The sequence below is a fragment of the Rhinopithecus bieti genome, unplaced genomic scaffold, assembly GCF_001698545.2.
Source record: "Rhinopithecus bieti isolate Rb0 unplaced genomic scaffold, ASM169854v2 scaffold_26607, whole genome shotgun sequence".
In the NCBI taxonomy this organism is placed as follows: domain Eukaryota; kingdom Metazoa; phylum Chordata; class Mammalia; order Primates; family Cercopithecidae; genus Rhinopithecus; species Rhinopithecus bieti.
In genome coordinates this window covers 1363552-1390049 of record NW_016812346.1, presented here as the reverse complement: position 1 = coordinate 1390049, position 26498 = coordinate 1363552, and the positions used below count along the sequence as shown (strand labels likewise).

The 26498-nt window shown below is 44.2% G+C and overlaps 1 protein-coding gene across 1 annotated transcript in view; it reads right to left on the bottom strand.

The window, feature by feature from the left end:
• The window catches only part of TENM4 (teneurin transmembrane protein 4), a 562312-nt gene that overhangs the window by 141650 nt on the left and 394164 nt on the right, over positions 1 to 26498 (bottom strand). Inside the window, exons 11-13 of the mRNA XM_017895920.1 lie at positions 14633 to 14734; positions 12464 to 12658; positions 5319 to 5519 (exon numbers count right to left, since the gene is read on the bottom strand). Coding sequence (XP_017751409.1) covers positions 5319 to 5519; positions 12464 to 12658; positions 14633 to 14734 — 498 coding nt within the window. The remainder of the gene's footprint in view (positions 1 to 5318; positions 5520 to 12463; positions 12659 to 14632; positions 14735 to 26498) is intronic.

The following is a 26498-nucleotide window of genomic DNA, read 5'->3' as shown; positions in this document are numbered from 1 at the left end:
AAAAAAAAAAAAAAAAAAAAAAAAAAAGCCATTAAGCTCTGAAAGAAAGGCGAGCCTTTCCAATTCTAAGGACCATCTCAAAGAGATTAAATTCTTTCCCTTTTCTGAGACAACTCTGAGCCAAGAGGGTGAAAAGCCAACTAAAGCACTCGGAAGGGAGATGGGAGGAGTTGTTCTGCTCAGCAGTGCTACTGAGTGTACCCCCTTTATGCAAAAGTTGATGAGGCATCCAGCCCAGCAGGCCTGCTCTCTGGGGAAGATGGCTTGAAGGAGGTGAAATGATGCCAGCTCTTGTCCAGGAGGCCTTCTGGCTGGCTGGCACTGCACAAGAAACTAACATGATCTAGGTCTGGCAAGTGACAGACAAGGAGTGCAGAGATTTGGTGTTAGCCCAGCACACTGTGTGGGGAGTGGGAGGGAAGGGGCTTGTGTGGAGGCGGGAAGGAGGTGGAGTCCTGAAAGAAGCGATTAGGTTCGCTGTCGTGTAGTGTGCTGGTATCTTCCTGGACAGAGCTTTCGGCTGCAGCCCCTCTCTTCCCTGTGTTCCCAGTGGGCTCTTTTTCTTTCTTTGACTATTCACTGGTTAAGTCATTCATGCAATAATCACCGACAACCTAATGCATATTTGGCCCTATGCTAGGGATACTGATAGGCCTTGACCTCACAGAGTTCACAGCTTGGTGAGAGAGAGAGAGAAAGAGAAAGAGAAAGAGAGAGAGAGAGAGAGAGAGAGAGAGAGAGAGAGAGATTAGAATACATTGGTCAATATAACATAGTGTTTAGGAGAGACCTTGGAGCCAGATCTGGTTTGAATCTGGACTCCGCCAATTATTAATCGAGTAAGGGTTGGGGGAAAAGGGATACCGATATGTAATTTAATCTTTCTGAGCTTCAGTTTCCTCATCTGGAAATGGTAATACTAGTAATACTTCCTTCCCAGGGTTTTTATGAACCTTAACTAAGATAAGGTTGTAAAGGACTTAGTTCAGTGCCTGTTACATGCTAAATATAAGAAATGGTTGGCTCTTTGTTACTCTATCCTATGGCTTGTCAGAAAGAAAGATAAGACTGGCGACACGAACACCTCTTTGGATACAAAGGGGGCATGAGGCAAGAGCTGAGGACTTGGGAACAAAGGGCCTGGATTTAATTCAAACTGCCACTGGTAAGCTGAGTCACTTAGGGCCGGTCATTCCCCCTCTCCAACTCTTTTCTATCTGTTTAACAGCAACAGCAGTAGCCACCTCCCCCACCATCACTACCACCACCATGATCAGGATCATCTTCCCAAATGACTCAGGAAGTGAAGTCCCACTGGGGTCTATGTCCTATGCTCTTCTGGGCCATAAGAATCTGTTCCAACAGTTATGTCGTGTGGTTTATAAGGAAGGAAGACCACATGCATGAGGCTGGATTGAAAGAGGAATTTCTGAGATGAGACTGGAAGCCAAGTTGCCAGGAAGCCAGGGAACTGAGTAAACACTTGTATAAAATCCGACTTCACTGTTTCCACAAACCTAACCAACGTGCTGGGGAACTTGTCAGCTCACATTTCAATACAGGGGCTGGTTGTTGAGTGCAGGGCATGTTGATTTAAGCTGCTTTCATTAAATCCTGTTCTTGGTGCCAAACAGCAAGACACTCATCTCAGGGAATAGTCAGTGTTCCCTCCTGGGAGGCAGCAGGCAGCAGGGGCCCAACTCTGCCAACCCAGGAACCCAGAACCAATGCTGATGGTGCAAGGATCACTTGGGATTTGTCCTTTGGCCTCCAGCTCCTGATGGGAGGGACTGGGCAGTGTCTGTGCCAGCCCCGCCATGCCAGGCAACAAGCAGCATAAGCAAGATGACTAGAGCTACCACTTGTCCAGGGTGTGAGCTGTGCCAGATACTACGAGAACCACTTTGCCCATATTTCCTCACCTAATCCTCACAATGATTCTATAAAGTAATTTTACCTAAGGGAAAATTAAGGGTTAGAGGGTTAAGCCACATGCTGAAGCCATTCAACGAGTGGGGAGCAACTCTTCCCCCAAAAAGCCCAGTGTCTGTTCTGTGCCCTGTAGTTAACTCCCTAAACAGAAAGATAGTTTCTTGGCTTTAGTGAATCCAGGCAAAGAGGCATTCCTTGCCTGGTTTCACTGCAAAAACTCAGTAGTTTTAAAACAGCTTTCACTCAGTGAAAGTGCCCTTGGAAGGCAGGTGGTAGAAAGACATTAAGTGCTTATTCTATGACAGACACTGTTCTACGTGCATAGAAAAATGATGTACTTTAATGATTACATAACCCGCTGAGGTAGGTACTATTACTATCTCCATTTTTCAGATGAGGAAACTGAAGTCAAGAAAAGTGAAGTTTCTTGCCAAGGTCACACGGTTAACATGTGGCAGAAGCAGGTTGGAACCCAGGCCAGCAGTTCCTGCACAGCAGGGGCTGAGGAGAGAGAACAGTCGAAATGCCCTCATTCTCCTTCAAACCAGTTTCCAGAGGCAAAGTGACAGCCGAGGAGGAACGCGGCCTGTGGGGACTGCTGGGAGGCAGGCTGCCCCAGCGCGGGGCCAGGCCTTGACTCCCAGTTTCCTCCCTCACCAGCATGGCTCATGCAAGTCACGGCCACTCCTCTAGCCTCGTCACAGGAACGGGGACAATACCGTACCTGTCATCCCAACTTCACAGGGCTGCTGTTGCGCAGGGTGTGTGTTGTTGTGTGAAACATCTTAGTGTGCTGTGGGACACTCAACAAAACCAATTGTTTTTACTATTACAATACTTTTAAAGCTGCCTTTTAAATTCCTGGCCTTGTGGCAATCATGGGACCCTTCTAGTCATTTATAGGCTAGAGATTTAAACACTAGAATCTATATTTCTGAAAGGGATTTCATCTTACGTCTTATTATCAAATGTCTTTGTTAATATCAAGTGCTCTACAATGAGTGTTTTAATCATCATCATAACAAAGCTAACAGGTACTGAGCTCATATAATGGGCCAAATCTTTTTTCTTTCTTTTTTTTTTTTTTGAGACGGAGTCTCACTCTGTTGCCCAGGCTGGAGTGCAGTGGCACGATCTTGGCTCACTGCAACCTCTGCCATCCGGGTTCAACCAATTCTCCTGCCTCAGCCTCCCGAGTAGCTGGGACTACAGGTACCTGTCATCGCGCCTGGCTAATTTTTGTAGTTTTAGTGGAGACGGGGTTTCACCATCTTGGCCAGGTTGGTCTTGAACTCCTGACATCACGATCCACTTGCCTTGGCCTCCCAAAGTGCTGGGATCATAGGCATGAGTCACCGTGCCCAGTCTTTCATTTTCTTAAATAATTCTCACTATAACTCCAGAAGGTAGGTGCTATCATTATCTCCATTTTATAGCTTCACAAGGTAAAGTAACTTGCCCACAATTATAATTAGTAAGTATCAGGGCCAAGATTTGAACCCAAATCTGTCTGACTCAGGGACTTTCCTCATCACATGGTTCTCTTTTGCCTTTGCACATGAGGACACATATGTGTTTGATACCAGTTATGGGGAGTGGTATAGCCAGGACTGAGGAAAAGGAGATCTCATAATTCTATTCAAAGTCCCTTCTCATAGTTCTGTTGTTTCTGTTTACTGAGCTAACTAAAGAATACTTGGTAATCTCATCCAAAATTATACCTACCTCCTCAGATGCTGTGGGGTGTCATCAGGGATTAACAGTGCAAGACGCAGTTATATACCTATCATAAATTAGCTTTGTGGCCACATAACCAACAATGCAAGCCAGCATAGCTTTAAGAGGATCATTTACTATATCGCTATAAACAGAGCTATATAAAAAGAATTATTCCTAAGACCCTGCACATCTGTGCTTACAATCATGTCTTTCCACGAGCTTTGCAAACAAGGATAAAAGTCCAATTTAGATTGTGTATTGAACATCAATTCTCTATTCAACAGGGAAAGGTAATTCAAAGTATCCCAAAGGCATGAATGCTGCATGGATCTCATTTCTGCCAAAGGTCTCAACCATCTTTCTTGATCACAGCCAGAACTGTTAATACACAACATAATGAGCTAATCTGAGCCTCACTTTGTTTAAACGGCGTGGACTGCAGAGGAAAATGATTTTGAGTAAAAAAGCATAACTGGAGATGCTATCACTTTTTAGCTTTTTGTCCCTGGGCAGGATCACTTAAAATTTTTCCAAGCCTTAGTTTCTTTCTCACTTTACTTCTCTTCATTTTGTTGCTGTTGTTCCCCTCCCCTTTCCCAGAATGCACACTCTACAAAGGCAGGGACTCTTTGGTCTCTTCATTCTCTCTGACTGGAAGAGTACCTGGTATACTGCAGGTGCTCAGTAAGTATTCACTGGTTAAAGTATTATGTAAATTGGTAAAACATGGATAACTGACACCTTTCTTGTAGGGTTTTTGCGCAGATTGAATGAGAGATTAGATGTGACCACAACCCGCTGTACACCAGTACTGTGCTAGGTGACTCATGTATGTTCCCATGTAATCCTCACGTTGAAAGAACCTGGAAATTATAGTGTTTTCAAACAGAAGGGTGCCGACAGAATTATCCTTTGTACCTCATATGTACAAACCCTGTGATGAACCAAATGCCACAATCAAGAACACATTCAATCATGTGTTCATGCATTCATTCATCGCTATTTATTGAGCAGGTGCTGTGGGTCAGTCCATGCTGAGTCCTGGGGCTGCAAAGGTGATCAAGGCATGTTTGCTACCCTCACGGAGCTTGGCGACTAACAGAGCATTTGGCTAGAAGGGCAGGTGGGGGCCAGATCCCAAAGAACCCTAAACACTACACTGAGTTTGGACTTCATTCTGAGAAATGGGTGAAACCAAAGGGTTTGATGGCTGGGACATGCATCCTGTAAAGCCCACCCCTACAGAGCTTACCTAGGAACACTTTCCCTATGGCCTTGCCTCCAGGGATAATGTCTTAACATGAGATGAGATTTCAGTGAAACATATCTATAATTATAAGTTCCATTGTTAAGGGGTAGTTTGGAATCTCAGGGCCACTACTATGGAAGGAATGATGTAAGGATGTAATTTTTGAATCCTCTCTTTAAGAGTAGAGGTGTTGAAGGCTAGAGTTCAGAGAAAGAAGAAAAGCACTCAGAGGCATGGGGAATGCATTGCTATGTGATTGGGAACAGTTACGTCCCTGATCAGGACTGAATGGTGACCATGTCACTGTGGAAATCTCCTGCCTCTACCCATGCTTCTTCTCCCCACCCTCCCCACCCCACCCCTCATTCCTCCCAACCCCCACTCCTCCTCCACCCACCCTTCCTCCCCCTGCATTTACCGATAGAACAGTCGTGTCCAGTCCAGCTTGGGTCACAGCTGCAAAGCCCGGTGTCCGGGAGGAAGGTTCCGTGACCTGAACATTGGTCTAAGCATGTGGCCCTGGGGGTCTCGCAGTTGGTGCCTCCCCACCCCACAGAGCAGTGGCATTCGCCTCTCACACAGACACCCCGGCTTGAACATGTGGGGTCCATGCAGTCCACTGTGAGATGGAGGAAGGAGAACATAGGTAAGCATCTGACCAGCAAAGGTGAGGCTTCTTTAAGCAAACTACTTAGCTTTGTGACCAAGGGGCTTCACACATTCTGGTGGAAGGATGCATAGGCCACATAGTAAGGTGAGAGCAGTACTGTGGCAAATAGCAGACCTGGCTTCTCAACTCCACCCAGGTAGAAATCCCTATCTCTTCATTTGTGGGGAGGACAAAGTAAGAAACGTGCCTCAAGCATCAGCACAGCACTTTATGTCTACTAGACTCTGTTTCACTCGCTTCTGAATCTCCACCTCCTAGAACAGTGCCTAGCATACAGGAGGTGTTTCATAAATCTTCATAGAACAAACTCTTATTATCACTTCATAACGCAGGCTTATTTATGTGAGCATGATACTAAAATAGATTCCTTAATTTAAATCAGAATTTATTTTGAAATTTAATTCCATTAGATTTTATCATCTTCCCCAAATTCTTGAGATTGATATGAACTTCACTTTCCTGGCCAGGTATGGTGACTCACACCTGTAATCCAGCACTTTGGGAGGCTGGGGTGGGAGGATTGCTTGAGGCCAGGGGTTTGGGCAGCCTGGGCAACACAGTGAGATCCTGTCTTTACAAAAAAATTAAAAAATTAAAAAAAAATTAGCTAGACATGGTGGCACACGCCTGTAGTCCCAGCAACTTGGAAGACTGAGGCAGGAAGATTGCTTGAGCCCAGGAGGTTGAGGCTGCAATGGGCTATGATTGTGCCACTGCACTCCAGCCTGGGCAGTGGAACAAGACTCTGTCTCTAAAAAACAAACAAGCCAAACGATAATAAAAAACTTCAATGTCTTGAGGGCAAACACTTTGCGCAGCTTCTCCTCATGTGATAGGTGAGTCACATAGTGGTGGCTCACAGCCAGGCAGCCCTTTAGTGCTCCCAGGGCCCAGGGTCAAAGTGGTCTTAAGAGACCAACAGAGAAAGAGGGAAAAGAGAGATACATTGTGGGTTACCTGCTGTGTGCTTACACTCTAAGCACTTTATATACACTATCAGATTCAGTTATCTCAGTAACCCAGTGAGATGCAGATGAGGAAATTGAGGCTCTGAGAGGTAAATAATTTATGTCAGATCACACAGCTAAACTCTGCCAGAGAGGAATTCTTTTCCTGATTTCTAAAATTGTGGTAAAATACACATAACTTAAAATTTACCACCTTAGCCACTGTTAAGTGCACAAGTCAGTGGTGTTAAGGGCGTGGATACTGCTGGGCAACCATCACCACTGTCTCCAGAACTCTTTTCATCTTGCAAAACTGAAACTCTGCACCCATTAAACAACTTCCCATTTCCCCTTTCCCTCAGGACTCGACAACCACCATTCTGTTTTCTATCTCTATGAATTTCACTACCCTAGTACTTAATGTAAGTGGAATCATCCAGTATTCATCTTTTTGTGATGGCTTATTTCACTTGGCATAATGCCCTCAAGGTTCACTCATGTTGTGGTATGGCCAGAACTTCCTTCCTTTTTAAGGCTGAATAATATTCCATTATATGTTCATACCTCATTTTGTTTGTCCATTCATATGTCAATAGAAATTCAGCTTGCTTCCACCTTTTGGCTATTGTAAATAGGTTGCTATGAGCATGGGTGTACAAATATCTCTTTGGGACTCTGCTTTCAATTCATTTGAGTATATGCCCGGAAATGAAATTGCTGGATCATATGGTAAATTCTATTTTTGATTTTTTGAGGAACCATCATGCTGTTTTCCATAGTGGTTCTACCATTTTACATTCCCACCAGCAGTGCACAAGGGTTCCAATTACTCCACATCCAGAGAAGAATCTGAAGCTCTGTCTGATCTTGAGGCCAATATTTCTATCAGGGGTTGACTTTCCCTAATCAAAGCTTTAGTTACGGGGCTACAACAACATAGACCTCTGATCTTCTGCAAAGCACTGCATGGAAAAGGAGAAGAGTACTGAGAATTAACTGAAGTGGCTCCAGTTCATATGGAAAGTGCAATAGGTGGCAGAGAGAAGACAGGATTGGTAAAGGAGGTCGATTCATGTTTTTTCACTACCAAAAAGTGAAAAATGTCAGGTCTGTCTTTCTCTTTAGGGAGGTAGGGATTCTATTCATTTTGTAATTGTGAGGGGACGGTGGTATCCTGGGGAGGAGGGGCAACATGTAGCTGTTGGAGAAAGGGTGCTGATGGCACTGTGATGAGCATGGTCAGGCCCCTCCTAATAGGAACTCACGAGGGAGCCCTAAGCTGCAGAAGAAAAAGCTCTCCATTTGGCCTCTGTGGACCTGGGTTCAAGGGTCAAGGGACAAAATGTACTGGTTCTAGGTCCATGGTCCAATTACATAACTGCTCTGCGCTTCCCATCTATAAAGCAGGTATGGTAAAGATACTGATTACTGACTTCTCAGGTTGCTACAAGGAGCAAATGACGTTATGATTTCAAAGGACTGTATAAACTTTTGCAAAGAAGTTATCTTCCCATCCTATCAGGACATTCAGTAGCATAGCTTGGGGCAAACTGCGGCCAGAGCTCATTTATAATTCAGACATCCTTTAAATGTATTTATTAATTATATTTTATAACCCAGTATATTTGATTTTTACATAAAAGACTGGGAAACCCAGGCTGGGTATATAAGAGTCACAGACACAAATGGGCAAAAACTTTATAAGTGGCAATATTCTGGGAACATTTATTTTGAGAACTAGCTTATTAAGAAAGTTATTTTGCTATTTAGGGTCTTAAAGGTGTTCAGCCTAATAACCTAAATGATAAATAAGATGATCAGGGCTCAGGAGTGATTATTTGGTAATAACACAGTAATGATCACAATAACAATTAGCATTAATTTATTCTCTCTTCTGTGCCATATTTTGCTATTAAGCATTTTATAGACATTATCTCATTTAATCCTAACAATGTAAGTATGAGGTAGCTACTTTTATTATGTTCATTTGACAGATGAGGAAACAGAAAGCACAGAGAGGTTAAATAACTTGCCCAAGATCACACAGTAGTATGGCAAATGGAAGAATTTAAATTTGAATCCCCCTTTCCTGGTTAGGCCTCTTGCCATTCCCCCTTACAATCTTACTGGTTCAGAAATACATGCATGCATATATACTTATATAAACCAAAAAATGTCTTAAAAATAGAAATCAAAACAAGAAAAGAAATAGAGCAATGTGGAGGATGAATGAAGTCAAATGAAGGCAAAGAATCTTTTCTCCTGCAGTCTCTGGACTCCATTCAAAAATGGTTAGAGCATGACCTGTTGGAATTCCTGATAATTAAAAATAATAAATGTAATAATAGCGATAAATTCTCATGACCTGCCTCAGATCTTGGAACCTCAGAAGGATTATTCTGGCCCATTAGGCTTCTATGACAATCCCCTAGACCCAGAGAGCTTTCCAATTTGACAGGAAACAACTCAGCAATTCCTATCCTGAGGCCAATAAAGGTATTTCCTTTTCTGTAAGTGCCTGAACCTCAACTTTGGGTTGAAACTGTCTCTGAGAATCCCAGGGCACGTTTGAGGTCGAACCTATAAATCTCCATCATTAGCGAGCAGGCTAGGAGGGTGCCAAGTTCAGCAAGAGGCTCTGGGTGGCACAGACCTGTGCTTCCTTAGATGTAATGAGTCTCCTGAAAGACCCAGGAATCAGCAAAGTGAATCCTACACTCCCAGCAGATGGTCCAAGCAGAGAACAAAGATCAGAAGGAACTGATGAGAGGCTACCTCCAGGCAATTAATCTGTGCTTCTGAAGGTCAACTGGGCCAAGTGATTGTGGAGCGGGAGGGAAGTTTTAAGGAAGACTGCATCTCAGGAGGGACGGCAGCTCCTGGAAATCTAGGCTGAATCAGTGGAGGTTCCTGCTGGGGCTGGGTAGACATTGTCCCTGTGCTCTACTGATCCTACAGGGCCAGTATCTATGCCACAATCATGCTCTGCCAAAGAGGTGGTAGGTAGACTCTGCCTCTGCTTTTGCATTCTGGAGCCTCTGGGGTGGTGATTAAAGTTGACTTCTTCTCATCACACTGGGACAGCTTCAGGAACAACAGTGATTTCCCAAGGAGCTGTGTGCAAAGTGGGGAGAAGTGGCCAGCTTGGGGTGGAAGGGAGCTGTGATAAAGGAGTAGGAGCAATGGTCAGGGAGGTGGACTGGCTTTTGTCTGGAAGACAGCCTAACTTAGTTTCCTCTTACAGATGTGCCAAACAGTTCTTTTTTCCCCTTGCAGAGCTTGCCATTCAAGCCAAAATTTCTAGCGGAAGCATAGCCCGTTAACAAAATGATGAGGCCTGCATGACCAGGCTGAAGACAGAGGTCTTTCCCCCAAAACATGCCACGCTTCAGTGACCACACAAGCTATTAGACGCTCTGCAGGACCAAAAACACAGGGTCTCACTTTTCACTGTGAGAGGTCTAGGTTTTTTCTTTTCTGCTTCTCCCCCAACTCCTTCCCAGTGTCCTACTGGCTCCGTTCAAGCTTTAAAAAGTATAGGGCAATAAACTTCAGAAGAAGGAATGGGGAGAAAAAAAAGTGAGCTTGTTAGCTGATGTTTTATAAACACAGTGAAACCCGTAGCACAGAGCAGAGGGAGGAGGGGAGGAGAATGGTCGAGGACAAAGGCCCCGAGAAAACCCCGTTATAAACACAAGGACAACGCAGTGAAGCTTCACCAGAGAAACAGAAATAATAATGGGAATCAGTACCAGATGGCCCTCCTCAGAAAAGAAAGCAGGAGTAGGAGCATTTCTTTTCAAATAGATAATGTAAATCCAAGTTCCCAAACATTTTTTTCTCTCTTATAAATAACGCTGCAGCTCTGGGGCGCTGCGCGATGCCGGATCATCTGGGAAAGGACAACTGCCTTTTCCTGGCCCACACAACATGGGTGGGATTGGAGGCAGTTCACAGTTTCAAGAGGAATCTCTTCTTTGTTTCTCTTTCCTTCTCAGGGTCTTCACCTCAAGTGACTCAAATAAAAAGGGACAGCAGATGAAGGTCACCATTCTCTGGATAAGAAGGCCGAGTTCCTTTGTTCCAGGGGTTGGCGTTCCTTCTCTCTCAGACAGCCCAAAGTAATCCCCATCAAAGTTAACAGGTCTGAATCAGGACTTCCAGCCATGCTTGAGGTTTACATACAGCTTGTCTCAGAGAGGCGATGCTTTTCAGACACTAATCTCTTCTTGTTCCCCACTCTTTGAAAATGGGCCTGTTAACATTCTGTTTTATTTTTAGAGCAAATGATGCCTGGGAGGGGCTCTCTGTTAAGCAGTAAATGGTTTAGAAGATCGGCTCTTCTTGGAGCCTCTTCCACCCACTGGGGAAGGTGCCAGGGTGCTAGATGGCAGAGAATGGGAGGTAATGACAGGCGCACAGCGTCATCCATCCGTTTCAAACGGGAAATTCCAACCATTTCAAAAGACCTTGGATGAAGTGACTGGGGCGAAACAGGAAATGTGCTTCAATTGTCCTCAGAATAATAGTAATAATATAAGAGCTCACATTTATGGAGCGTTTACTATGTGTCAGACACTGAGCTAAGTGCTTTACATGGGTCATTTAATTCATTCCTCACAATGGCCCTCAGAGGAAGGCATTCCCATTTTATAGACAAGGGAACTGAGGCTAGTTAGTGGCAGGGCCAGGATGCAAACCTATATCTGATTCCAGAGTGTGCACTTTTAACAGCTACTTTACATTGCTTGCGAATAAGGCTCTTCCTCTCAGCTGGAAACACCATGCAGTCAAGAAGGAAGAGTCCTGGATTTGAAGTGAGACCTGGGCTGAATCCCAATTCTGCCATTAGTCAGTTCTATGACTCTGGGCAAGTCGCTGCCCTTCCCTGGGCCTCAGTTTCTTCATTTGTGAAACAGAAATTTTCATTTATCTCACCTGGTTGGATTTTCTAGTAAAGAACAGATGTTAATGTTAAATCAACAGTTCACTCTTCTAGCCTCAATCTACACAACCATATATTTATTTTATAAAGGAGAGAGGCGGCCGGGCGCAGTGGCTGAAGCCTGTAATCCCAGCACTTTGGGAGGCCGGAGACGGCGGATCACGGAGGTCATGGAGATCGAGACCATCCTTGGCTAACATGGTGAAACCCCTCTCTACTAAAAAAAAATTACAAAAAACTAGCCGGGCGACGGTGGCGGCGCGGCGCCGTGTAGTCCCAGCTACTCGGGAGGCTGAGGCAGGAGAATGGCGTGAAACCAGGAGGGCGGAGCTTGCAGTGAGTCGAGATCGCGCCTACTGTACTCAGCGCTGGTGCGACGGAGCAAGCTCCGTCTCAAAAAAAAAAAAAAAAAAAAGGAGAGAGGCATGCTCATGGGCACTGCAGAGCCATACACATGAACACACACACACACACACACACACGAGTGTGGTGAAAGAGGGCAGAGTTTGGAGGCCTATAATAGAATCACACTTCAGAAATGGAGATTAAAAATGAGCAGATGAGCCTAGAGGGGAGTGAAAAGAACTTGGACTACGGAGCCAGAACGACTGGGCTCAAACCCAGCTCTGCCATCTACTAGCCATGTGTCCTTGGGCAAGTTATTCAACCCTCTGAGTCTCAGAATCCCCAACTATAAAGTAGAGATGACTACTCCTCCCTAATTAAGGTTTGAATTACATGACACGAGGCTTCTAGCACAGCCTTGTATATGGTAAGTGCTCGATACATGACATTTCTCCCCTTCACTGACCAGGACTCTGATGTGTTTGACTTCTTCCTTTAGATTAGTTATTGTCGCTAGTGGGTGGGCTCCTGGCTTGGGGAGGTGGGGTCACAGAATGGCTCAGGAGGCTTCCCTTGCTCCCTGGTCACCCTCTTGGCACTATGTGCCAGCCTCTATTTCAGAGGAAGGTGCCGGAGCTGCCAACTGTAAGTCTTACCTTCCTCACAGCTCTCGCCCTTGTAGCCAGGATTGCAGATGCAGGTGCCCATGATGCAGGTGCCATGGTTGCTGCAGGCCACATCGATACACTGGTTGGTGGGCACATCACACTCGGCGCCTTTCCAGCCACTGTGGCACAGGCATCTGCCCTTCATGTACTGGCCATTTCCGCTACAGAGCACGGGGCAGGAAGCTGGGGAGACAGCACCGGAAGTCTGGCATGAATCAATGTCCAGCACACCCCAACTGCCTTTGTCTCTTCCTCCTCTTGTCCTGCCTGGCTTGACCAGTAGCCTCAATTATGTTGCCACAAACACCCATGTGTGCCCATCTGTCTTCTTCTCTTGCTTTATTTCTTTCCATTTTAAATACATCTAGATTTGTAGGTGATGGTGCACAGTGCAGGGCCTGGCAGGGTAGGTATCCACTTAACCCCATCCCCTTCATATTGCTGATGGGGTACAGTGGCTGCCGGGAACCTCAGACAGGAAGCTTCAGTCTGTTCCTCCATCTTACTGGAAAAGCCAGTTGCTGGGCCTCCTGCCTGCCCTGAATCCCTCCTCCAGCGCTCTCCTCTAATAACACTCCACTAGCACTTCCCCACAACTCATCTGCAGCGCCACTTACTGTCCTCTTTAACCCAGCAAATCTCAGCTTCCCTTGCCTTTCAGGCCTCCACTCCAGCCCCATACACCACTGCCCCCTTAAGAGGAGAGCAGAGCCCAACTTGGCTCTTTAAAGTATTATCTTTTCATTCTGCCTCTTAGCGTAAAGGGTTTTGTGATCTTCTCTATGAAGGATACTATATAAAAATAAATTATACTGCATTGTGCTGTAAGTACTTACTAGTCTTATCAAGATCCAATAAGGCTTTTTTACACATGACTCTTAACTTTAAGTGCATGTGGGACGAGACGGTAATTCTTGTTAGAAGGAATGACTCATCTCTCTCTCTACCACGTTTCCCTGGCCCCCACCTGGCTTCTTTCCTTTTTAAACCACTCAGCAGGTAATCACTGTGTTTCCTTGGGGCTGCTAGCTTTGCTGCCTCAAACTGAGTCAATCTCACATAGGAAGAATAAACAGACTCTCATGGCATAGTACTTGCAGGGTGTAGTTCACGCAGCCTGGAAAACCATCTCTGCCTTCTACTTACGAACAATTTCTCAAGCCTCAGGACTCGGGTGTAGTGTCACCCTCATTTGGGAAGAATTCCCTGAAATCATCCCTTCTACTCTCAGACTGCTCCTCCCTTCTACTCTGATAGAAGCTCCCTGCATTTAACTGTGTTATAGTGTATTTCTCTTCTTATTGTACTACTTTGCAGTTGTCTATTTACTTGTCTGTCTCTGAGACCAGACTCAGAGCTCCCAGGATTGGGTCTTGCCTAGCACAGCACCAATCCCTAAAAAGGCACGAAGCAAATGGCTACTGAATAAGGAAAAAGGTAAAAAACAAAAGAAGGGGCCATGTTAGTTTCCCAGGGGTGTGCCAAATTCTCAAGATTGCAGATCTCCTTGACATTTTCCTTGTTAATTATTCCAGGACAGAAATGATGGCCATAAGTACGGGATAGATCGTGGGCAACCTTTTAGGTTATCTCCACAATGTTTATCATGGGCACTGACTGTGTCTAAATATCAGGCACCATTAGGGTCCTGTGTAGAAAAAAGCGGCCTGGCCTCCTCAGTCCCTCCCCTTGGGGTCTTGGCCGATTCTGCCTGTGCTGTTAGAAGGTAGCAATGGAGGAGTCCTCAGGCTCCTCATTTACAGGCCAGAGAGACATCACACTAGCATGAAGATAAACTTCAAAGATGCATGGCCAGGGATGATCATTCCTATAAGAGGAAATCCACTTTTAAAAGAACCCCCACTGCCACTGCACCTGCCCCAGCAACAGACACCAACTTCACTGTGACCACCCCACAGTGAATTCACCCTCCTTTTCTGACCTCCCCAATCATCCACATATGGATAACAGTGGCTGACAAGGTTATGGCTCTGCCTGCACACCTCCCTCCAAGGGCTTCTGGAGAATGGCCCTTGGAAACCCTTCTCGTGGGCATCAGAAGGTGGGCTGGATTCTACACTTGCTCTGAGAAGTAGAAGTGAGCTGCCTGAGGGGTCTGGGAAGCAGAAATCCAGAGCTCCAACGCAGAGTTCTCACCTCTGCCACAGTCGGGGCCCAGGAAACCCAGGAAGCAGTGGCAGGTCCCAGAGATACAGTCACCATTGCCATAGCAGTTGCTGGGGCAGTTATCCACTGACTCTGGGGGGAGAAAAGAGAAGGAGAGTTGAAAACAAATTTCCTTACCCAAATACAGAGCCCAGGAATCAAGCCTTAGGTTAACCAAGTCCCACATATTTGAGCTATTGAGGCCCTGTCACTGAAAGGAATGAATGGAGTTAAAATTCTGTTACTTTTACTCTTATGGAAGCACAGCTCAATTGACATTATCAGAAGTGTTCTGGAAAATGTCTGCCTGAACCAAATTTTTATAAATCAAGTTTGTATATACAAACACATTAGAGATTCTTCAGCTAAAAACACTGACAGAAAACAGTTTAACCTGTTTACAGTGGTTTTGTCTGGATGGTGTGTTATTGGGTGATTCTTATAGTCTTCTTTATACTTTCTGTATTTTATGCTTTTCTCAGAATGGACTGATATTCCATTACTTTGTTTTTACATAAAGCTACTGAGCATTTACAAATCTGGCTTTTCCCACCTCTGACTTTTCATATATCCATGTAGGTCCCCCACCGTCTCTCACTGTAGCCACTACATCAGCCTGAGGCAGGTCTTTCAGCCTTCCCCTTGCTGCTCACCCTGATGTGTTCACCACCCAGCAGCCTAAGTGATTTCTTTGAAACAAATCTTATTCTATCACTCTCCTTCTTAAAACACTTCAAGGGCTCCCCATTTGCTGAGATGAAAAAAATCCAAGCTCTTTCCAGAGGCAAAGAAATTTTCTTTTTTGGCTGCGTATAGTGGCTCACGCCTGTAATCCTAGCATTTTGGGAGGCTGAGGCAGGTGGATTACTTGAGGTCAGGAATTTGAGACCAGCCTGGCCAACATGGTGAATCCCCATCTCTACTAAAAATACAAAAATTAGCCTGGCATGGTGGCGTATATCTGTAATCCCAGCTACTCAGGAGGATGAGGTGGCAGAATCTCTTGAACCTGGGAGGCGGAGGTTGCAGTGAGCCGAGATTGTGCTATTACACTCCAGACTGGGCAACATAGTGAGACTATGTCTCAAAAAAAAAAAAAAAAAAAGGTTTCTTTCCTACTCCCTCTGCATTACTTACAGCCCCAGACACGCTGTCTGTCATGCCCTCCTTTTGCAGAGATGTTCCTTTCTCTAACTCCTCCTAATACATTTGGTACATGCTCTGTGTGACAGGTCAAGAAAATATGGAATCAATTTCAGAAAGATTTTAATCAGAAGTCAGGCACTGTTTTGTAGCTCCTGTTGGTAAACCTATTATCTGGAATGCATGTTTATTTGGAACAGCTCATTTCTCAATAATGCTGGATGTGGAATGAAGCACAGAAGCAACTATGTGCTGAATGCCTTCTTCGTGCCATGTATTTCCACAAAATTTATCTTATTTCACTGTCACCAAATCTGACAAGCACATATTGTTATTCCTCTTTCACTTAAAAAAAACAAAAAACAAAAAACAAAAAAACAAACAAAAAAAAAACCAGGTGGCTGACAGAAATGAAGTGACCTGTGAAAGGCCACAGATACTTTATCAAAGAGGTAAGACTGCAAAGACTAGAACCCGAGTCTTCGGGCTCTACGCCTGGCCTTGCTGCATGACACTATGCTATCTGGGTCTTGAAGGAACTTATTCCACAGCAGAATCCAGGGAAATGAACAAGGCATATCTATGGTATCCCCTAATTTTTGTGTCCTGATCGAGAAACGCAGGCCTTGACCACTCTGTGACTGACACGGCCATTTGCAACTTTTCTGCAGGCTGGAGTCCACGCTAAAGCCTTGAACATTCTCAGGTACTGAAAAAGGTGTTTAGGTTGTTTCCCAAAACAGTAAAGAAATTAGCCCTGGCCTTGAGCCAAACTCCTTAAATCCCCATATAAACTCCATACCCTGGGCACCTTGCTGTGGAGATACCTAGGTAGAACATGACTTAGGTCATGTTCTCTTGCTGTCTGCACGAGAATTGCTACAGCACTCTGTAAGTTCCCTAATAAACACTTTGGACTGATCAACCTGGCTTTTAGTGCTTCTTTCTTTGCAATCCCAACCAGTCCTATCTTGGGATAGCTTGGGGCACCCCCTCATGAGAACTTCCCTGCCTCTACTTTTGAGGCGACTCTAGCTATGGGTTCACTGGATGAAACAGTGGGACAGTGAAGCCCATCCTGAAAGCAGCAAAGGATCTATTTGTAGGATAGAGAATTCTATAACTTTCAGAGCTTGGAGGGATCCTAGAGACATCCAGCCCAATGATCTCATTTGGTAGAGAAGGAAACTGAGACCCAGAGGAAGGGCAGTGACTTGCCCGAGGTCTCAGAGGGAACCAGTAGAGTCAGATTTGAAAGTAAAGGAAAAGGTCAGTTAGGCAGGCAGAGTTAAGGATTCAGTCTGTTGTCTTAGCTCAAAACTATAAGTCATGAAGCCAAGATCTAGGCTTCTGTTAAATGAAATGTTACTACATTAGATACAAGGCTTGCCTATAGGAAATCTGCAGCTTAATTGGGAGAACAAAATAATAAGTCAACTGTTGAATGAGGCATAGAAAAAGCTCTGCCTGGAGGTAAGAAAACCTCGTTTTGGGGTCTACTCTTTTAGTACCGTGATCTGTGACCTAAAGCAACTTCCTTCCCCTCTCTGGGCCTCACCTTCCTGACACGTGAAATGAAGGCAATGGTGGAGATGATTCCCTGCAACTGCTTCCTGTTCTAAAATTCTGAGTCTATAATTAATTAAGAGATCAAGTGTGGAGAAAAGGCATCTAGACAAGGGCATCAAAACTTAAATGCAGCATAGCACTTAAGGGTAGTACAGTGGCAGCTGGAATGGGGCAAAATTAGCAGAGAGAAGGCTTCTCAGAGAGCGTGGGCTTGAAAAATGGCTTGGTGATATATAGGTGGAGGCGGCAGCATTTATAGCATGGTGCATTTTCAAGAAATGTCCTTCTTCAAGGTCTTCCAGTATCAACTTAAGAACTATTTTTAAAGTTTGGAAAAATGGTCCAAATGTGTGGCTCCTTTTGTGAGTGGGCAATTCCACTCACTCAGTGTTGTCTCTGCTAACACAAGCAGTGTTTTATATTAACACAGAGTTAGAACAAGAAGGTCTAATCCAACATGTGACCTCATTTCAGGGCAAAATGGTCTGGGTCCCGGTAGAGCAAGGCTTAGGCTGGGGACCTGAGATCTCTATTCTCCATTGGCTTTACTTGGAAGAATCCATGTTCCCAAGACCTTCAAGTCAGTAGTGGATTCCAAAACACTGTTCTTAGAAAGAACCATTTAGGAAGTTTCATTTTGAATATTCTTTTAAAAAATGAAAATTTTGAGTAGTCTAAGGCAAGATAATTTCCACTTTAAGCTACTGGGCTAATTGTACAATCGGAGAGAACTAATTGAGTTCTGCCTGCAGGGCTGCAGAAAGAGTACAGAACAGAAAGGCAGACGGCCTGGTTTCCAGGTCTTGTCCTGCTACTGAGTGGTTGTGAACTCTTGGCCATGTCACATGACCTTTCTGTACCTGTTTTCTCATTATTGCACTTGCTCCTCCCATATGTTCCTGCTTGGCAACTTCTACTCCTTCTTTCAAATCTAGTTCAAATGCCACCTCCTTGGAAAGGCCTGGACATCTTAAACAGGCTAAGTTACTTCCAGAACTCTTTTCCCCTCACCCTTATTAAAATACCATATAGGCTTCATTGTTGACTGTGAACTCCTTGAGGATAGAAATTGAGTTTATTCATTCATATATTTTCCCTAGTATTCAATCCAGAGGAGGTTCTCAATAAATATTTGTTTCTACCCCTGAAAGAATTCCACTAGATGAGCTCAGAAATCCCTCCCAGATCTAAATTTCTATGGTTCAATCCTTCTCAGACCCAATGGTATAAAGTATATCTCCTAATAAAATTACTATAAATACAAGTTGCATTTTTAACAGGATCAACTGCAGATAAGTGTTATATACTTTGTTAGATTCTGATTTCCAGATCTGTGAGATACAACCTGTTTATCATCTGCTAAAAAGCCTTCATAGTGAGAAAGGGAGGAAAGCATATTTTCTGTGACTGAGTGTAGTGTTGGTTGCTAAACCTGACAGCATAGAAGCCTGTTTGCTACAAAACTTGCCCCAGGCTACTGGTGTGAGAAGGCAGAAGTTTTAGGAGACATGAAATAATTTTAAGAGAGCAACAAGGAAATGGAAAGGAGATATACAGAGAATGTTTTCTTTTGATAAAATGTTTATGTATATATTTATCTTCCACTTGGAGAGATTTCAACAACTTGAGGTTCAGTTAGGATCCCACAAATAATGAGTCTCCACTGACCAGGTATGTCTGTGCTACAGTCTAGGGCAGAAGTTACATTCCTTGGCTTGGGAAAAGTGAACTTTAATGCGTAAGTACTGTGGATGTTTCCAATCAGTGTTTGTTGAGTTTCTTCTCCCACAGTCTCTCCTGCTTTGCTCATGTTCACAATGCAGCTGCCTTCATTTAGCAGAAGGTGTGCCTTTAGATCTTCTTGGATCCAAATTAAAAATTCAGCAGCCTATGAATAACTGATTTTCATAATTGGGTATATGGCATGTTGGAAAACAGGGGCCTTTCCCCAGCTTGTTTTCTATCACAGCAGTGGGCCCTGGTAAAAAATTTGATTTTCAGCAACTTGTTTTTCCTTTCATCTGTATTGGAATGCAGAGTTCAAGTGTTTCCTTAGCTCATTCTCTGGACATGTGTTGTGAGTGGGGGTGTTCTTTGGATGTTGAACAAGATATTGCTTGAAATACAAAGGGGCAACTGAAGAAGGAAGAAAACCCAATAGTGCTCCTTCCCAGCGGAGACAGGGGAGTCAGGAACCCACAGAGGCCTCAGGGAACCCATTGCAGTGCCTGTTTTGACTGTTCACTATTCCTGATTTGTTTTCAGAAACAAGTCATTAGCGCTGCTATGTCAAGGTGAAAGATGATCACAGCTGATAACTAAGTTCTCCTGAGTCCAGGGTTGATTTCGAGGAAAGTCTGCCCTCATTTGCATCCTTCTGGTTTTCCTTTCTAAAATCCTGAGGCCTCATTTCGTAGGAAACAAGGAGAGACCACAGAAGAAAATCCTGTTAGGAGAACTACCTGGACAGCCCAGTTACCTCCTTAACTGTCTCACAGGGGCAGTAATACCAGAAAAGGAAAGGCAGCTTTTCTCCTCTGTCAGCTCACCACGGCATGGGCATACCTGCCTCTTGCCTTGCTCTGAGTAGGCAAACCTCTGTGGACATGCGAGCTTGATGCTGGACTCCAGCATCAAAGACAGAAGGAATCAGCTTTGTGAACGAGGTCAAGGCCTACTCGACATTCTCATTCTCTCCTTTCTGCTCACCCCACACTTATCCCTCCCTCCCAGAAGCTCCTGTATGTTTTGTTCCCTTGTGATATGTCCAGGCTGATAGAAAACCTGCATTTACTACTAATATCTCCTTCTGTTTTTGTTGTCTCCTTAAATCATAAAAGTGGTTGTCACAAACTCTTTGGGAACACCTGGTTGAAGTACCAAGGTTTACCCACTGCCAGAGATCGACCTTCTGACTCCTCCTGGCTTCCCTGGAGACATTTATACTTTAGGTTACACCTATTACATCCCCTTGGTTCCTGAAATAGAAAGATTGGATTTATTTTTAGCAACCAAAATGAAGAAATGGAAACAAACTAGATAGCATAGCTGGGATTTAATTCCACAACAACTCAAGGTTGAAGGAAGAGTCCAAGAGAGATCCTCTCATTCCCTCAAATGGAACTGTGAAATGCATATAATATATTCTAACTTAATCTTCATAAGAATTATGAGACCAAGGTACTTATGTCACCATTTTACAGTCTCAGATAGAGAATGGGAGATGAAGTCACCTTCTCAAGGTCGCACAGCTGATAGGGGAAAATCTGGTAGGTGAACCTGTCCTATATGCAGCCAAAGTTTGCAGCATTTGGCCTGGACCAAAGTATGAGCTCTGGAACCCTTTCCAGCTAGGTGCCTTTGGACAAGCCATCTCTATACATTAGTTTCCTCATCTGCGAAATGGGGTCAACGGTAATACACATCTCAGAGAGTTATTTTGAAGACCAAATAGGGTGATGCTGTGCATGTAAAGAGGTTGGGCCAGGACCTGGCAGAGCTGGTATTTTGGTTTTAAGGAAGGGTCACACATGCCTTCCGTTTATGAATTAAAACAACACGCTGACTTGGTCTAATGAATCCAAACAAGGAAATGTGGATTTCTGGGGGGTGAACACACACACACACACACACGCACACACACACACAAGACACATGGAAACTCCCCATGGTAAAAACTGGAAAGCAAACAAGCAATGCTTCTGAATGTGAAGAAGGCAGGGTGTTTGGGTAAATTTTCTCCTGGGGGAAAGCACTGTGAAAGCAAATTAAACTTGTCTCCCAGAAGCACAAACACAGGCAGGCTCATGTCAACATCTGAAAGAAGTTTTCTCCCAGTGAACTCTAGATCGGCACTGGGCAGGTGCCAGGTGCTGGAAAGCTGTTCCATGGCCTGTGAGGTGTCGGTCCCTATAGGTGCTCCAGCTTTCTTTGCAGATGATGGAATTCAAAGGCCTTCAGTCTGCAACAGTCTAGGTCAATGCAATGACAAAAATTTGACAAAGCCCTTGACAGACGGGGCTTGAAGCCAGTTCTGTGCCGACATTTAAATTGGAAGATCTGTTTTCAGTCACATCCAGAAGTCTACCAAACACTATTAAAACCTCCTTACACGAAAATTAATTCAAGATGGATTAGAGACTTAAATGTTAGACCTAATACCATAAAAACCCTAGAAGAAAATCTAGGTAGTACCATTCAGGACATAGGCATGGGCAAGGACTTCATGTCTAAAACACCAAAAGCAACGGCAGCAAAAGCCAAAATTGACAAATGGGATCTAATTAAACTAAAGAGCTTTTGCACAGCAAAAGAAACTACCATCAGAGTGAACAGGCAACCTACAGAATGGGAGAAAATTTTTGCAACCTACTCATCTGACAAAGGGCTAATATCCAGAATCTACAAAGAACTCAAACAAATATACAAGAAAAAAACAAACAACCCCATCAAAAAGTGGGCAAAGGATATGAACAGACATTTCTCAAAAGAAGACATTCATACAGCCAACAGACACATGAAAAAATGCTCATCATCACTCGCCATCAGAGAAATGCAAATCAAAACCACAATGAGATACCATCTCACACCAGTTAGAATGGCAATCATTAAGAAGTCAGGAAACAACAGGTGTTGGAGAGGATGTGGAGAAATAGGAACACTTTTACACTGTTGGTGGGATTGTAAACTAGTTCAACCATTATGGAAAACAGTATGGCAATTCCTCAAGGATCTAGAACTAGATGTACCATATGACCCAGCCATCCCACTACTGGGTATATACCCAAAGGATTATAAATTATTCTACTACAAAGACACATGCACACGTATGTTTATTGCGGCACTATTCACAATAGCAAAGACTTGGAATCAACCCAAATGTCCATCTGTGACAGACTGGATTAAGAAAATGTGGCACATATACACCATGGAATACTATGCAGCCATAAAAAAGGATGAGTTTGTGTCCTTTGTAGGGACATGGATGCAGCTGGAAACCATCATTCTCAGCAAACAATCTCAATAACAGAAAACCAAACACCGCATGTTCTCACTCATAGGTGGGAACTGAATAATGAGATCACTTGGACTCGGGAAGGGGAACATCACACACCGGGGCCTATTATGGGGAGGGGGGAGCGGGGAGGGATTGCATTGGGAGTTATACTGGATGTAAAGGACGAGTTGATGGGTGCTGATGAGTTGATGGGTGCAGCACACCAACATGGCACAAGTATACATATGTAACAAACCTGCACATTATGTACATGTACCCTAGAACTTGTAGTATAATAATAATAATAATAATAAAAAAAACAGGTCTAAGGAAGGGTCTAGAAGAAAGATTGTTTCTTGATTATATTCAGTCTCGGTTGTTTGTTAATTATTTCTCTGGGGACAAACCAACTTTTACCAATAAGACTGTGAGCTCCTTCAAGACAGGCTTTATGTCTGGTTCTCCGAAGAGTCTTGTGAGTGCTAAACACAAACCAAGAACTCAATAATATTTATTGTATTGATAAACTAAGCAGGAATACAAGGGGAAAACAGAGGAAAGAGGTCAGAGAAGTGGGGATGCCACAATAATCAGGTTCTAGAGGCGATTGGTGGCCAAGAAACATACTGTTTCCTTTCCCTCTATTTTTTTATTATAATGCTTAGAATAAACAGTGATAGGAAGTTCAATTTCACATTGTATTCTCAAACCATATTTGGAGTTCAGCAGTTCACATCTGGGAGTCACACTTAAGACACTGATGAGATAAGCTAGAACATGTTCATTGAAGAACAACCAGAAAGATAAAATAACTTGAAACTACATTTCAAATAAAGAATTCTTGAAGGAATTGAAAATTTAGCTTACTAAGGGGGTTATGATATCTGTTTAAAAATATCTGAAAGGCAATTAGGTGAAATAAGGACTTTGTTTTGTGGCCCTAATAGGTTGACCTGGGTCCAGTGAATAAGGACTATAGTCCTTGGGAAATAGACTTGGTTCAAAAGAAGAATGAACTTACTTTCTAAGAGTCAGAGCTGAATACTTACTACGTTGGGTTACGTTCTGCTTATATGTATCTGCCCAAATATTGTAAACTTCTTGAAGGCACGAAATGTGTCACTCATTTCTGGATCTCTGGCAAATAATATCCTCCTTGACTCGAAGCAGGTAATGAATGTTTGTTAGCTGAATGACTAAAACGAATGACCTAGGTGACCTAAAAAGTCATATATTTTCAGTCGCTGGATGTATTCAAGGAGAGAGCAAATTAACGACTAGTGGGGATACTGCAGGGAGTATGAAAGATGAAGTGTATGGCATCTTCCAAGCCTGAAATCTTAGGACTCTGTGAGTCATGGTGTAAAGGAACTTGCTTGGACTGTCTCAAGAAACTTGGGTTCCAGTCCTACTCCTGCCACCCACTTGTTAAGTGACAATGGCCAAATTCCTTCCTCCTCAGGGCCTTTCTTTTCGTCTACAAAATTTATCAAACTTATTCAGTAAATATTTACTGAGAATCCACTCTGGCTCAGGAAGTGTTCCAGTGAAGTGGATGGCTTAAGTGATTGGTCAGGTCTAACCTCCTGTGATCTAATGAATTAACCCGAATTGTCAGGGCTTAGAAAATGATACATACAGATGAAAAAGCTGAGAAAAGAATCATCATATTCCATGAGAACACATGGATACAGGAACGTGAACAACACACACTGGGGCCTGTTGCGGGGTGGGTGGAGGGAGAGTATCAGGATAAACAGTTAATGCATGTGAGGCTTAATATCTAGATGACAGGTTGATAGGTGCAGCAAACCACTATAGCACACGTTTACCTATGTAACAAACCTGCATATCCTGCACATGTACCCTGGAACTTAAAATAATTTTTTTTTAAAAAAGAAAAACAATAGACAATAAATAGGAACTAAGGGCTGATCTACATTTTATTACTTCAACCAATACAAACTGTAAGTTAAAATTAAGAAAAATAAGTCATGTTCGTGGCCGGGCAGAGGGTAGAGGGGGAGACGTTTGCTCATTTCAGGGGCTACCTTAACTTTTCAATCCTCCCTGCGGTTCCTGAGATAACAGTATCGCATTATCATCCATCCCTTGACAGGAGACTCAAGCAGGAAGAGATTAACCTGCCAATGCGCCGCTGTGGGCTCTGGTTCCGCTGCATCTCCCAGCGGTGCCCCATGAGCAGGTGCCAGAGAGACCACTGAGACACACACCAAGTACCGGGGAGACAGCCAAGTGTTGCGCTCTTCAAGAGCACGAGGCCCATCTGAGGAGAGGCAAATGCTCCCAGGAAGTGCCTCGTCCTCCCTCCACCCTTAACCACAGCTGTTCCAGGGCAATGCCCCAGCCTCAGCGCCTGCCCAGCGGCAGCCCAGGTGGAAGAGACAACACCCCGCCCCGTTCCCACTGCCCACAGCTGATTGGACCCGGATGAACACCTGACCCAAGCCAAGCTCAGGCACAGGCTGAACGGCGCTCTGTGACTTAGGCCGCTGGGCAGAGGTTCCGGGCCAGTAACTGCTCTCTAGTATTTGAACTAAAATGTACCCAGGGAACTTAGCATTAGGGAGCGGGAGCCAAAGGATGTGATAGGAAGAGAGGGGCAGGTGAGGTCCTTATGGCCAAGGAGGTACGAAAGTGAAGAGGAAGCAGTCCTAAGTGAGGAGAAAAGGCTCGTGAATGGAGCCGAAGCCTGGAAAGAGGCGGGAACACTGCAGCAAGACCAGCAGCGAAGCCCATGGAGGAAGAGAATGCATGAATGAAAGGCCCCTGAGCTGCCCGGATTCCTAGAGGCTTCTCGGTGCCTATTTTCGTCCCCAACAACAGGAATCTTTTAGAAACGACTTCACTGCCACAGCAGCTTTTCCTTGAGATTGCCTGAGTGTGTTCTGCCCCTTGCAACGGAGAAAACTAATTTACCTTGGCACCTCACCAGGATCTACCTCGTAGCTTGGAGGCTTTGATGACAGCTGATAAAGGCAGAACTTTTTGTTTTTCAAGTATTTCCACATACAATTTTATTTCATTCTTACAATAGCTCTGTATGTAGGAAGGGAAGGTGTTATTCCCCATTTTGTAGATGAGAACATGAAGGTCCAGATACTTGCCTAAGTTGATGCAGCTAATAAGTGACAGGGCCACTACTAAAATCTGGATTTCTACTCCTACCTAACTTAGGGATTCTTTTACCATACCACAACTGCCAATCCGGTTAAAAAATAAAAACACGCTGTATTAGTCTGTCCTCATGTTGCTATAAAAAAAACCGGAGACTGGGTAATTTATAAGAAAACAGGCTTAAACGGCTCATGGTTCTGCAGCCTGTACAGGAAGCATAACACCAGCATCTGCGTCTGGGAGACCACTGGAAGCTTTGAGGCGTGGTGGAAGGCGAAGTGGGAGATGGCATATCACATCGAGCAAGAGCATAAAAGCAAGGCGGGGAGGTAGGTGTTACATGCTTTTAAATGACCAGATCTCGGGAGAACTCACTATCATGAGGACAGTACCAAGTACCAAGGGGGATAGTACATACTTCCTTTTCAGAAATCTGCTCCCATGATCTAATCACCTCCTACATTGGAGATTACATTTCTTTGTCTCTCTCTCTTTTTTTTTTTTTTTTTTTTTGAGATGGAGTCTTACTTTGTTGCCCAGGCTGGAATGCAGTGGCGCCATCTCGGCTCACTGCAACCTCCGCCTCCTGGGTTCAAGCAGTTCTCCTGTCTCAGCCTCCCAAGTAGCTGGGACTACGGGTGCACACTGCCAAGTCTGACTAATTTTTTGTATTTTTAGTAGAGATGGGGTTTCACTGTGTTGCCCAGGCTGGTCTCGAACTCCTGAGCTCAGGCAGTTCACCCACCTTGGCCTCCCAAAGTGTTAGGATTACAGGCATGAGCCACCGGAGGATTACATTTCAATATGAAATTTGGATGGGGACACAGATCTAAACTATATCACATGCTGATCCCATTCCTTTTGCCTCTAGATTAGTCAATTACAGAGTCAGGACTACTGTAGAAGATGCTGCCAGGGCCGGTACATTCCAACTGGTATCTGTTTTGGCTTTGTTAACTGAAACTGTGGTTTTCTTTCTTTCTTTTTTTTTTTTTGAAACGGAGTCTCACT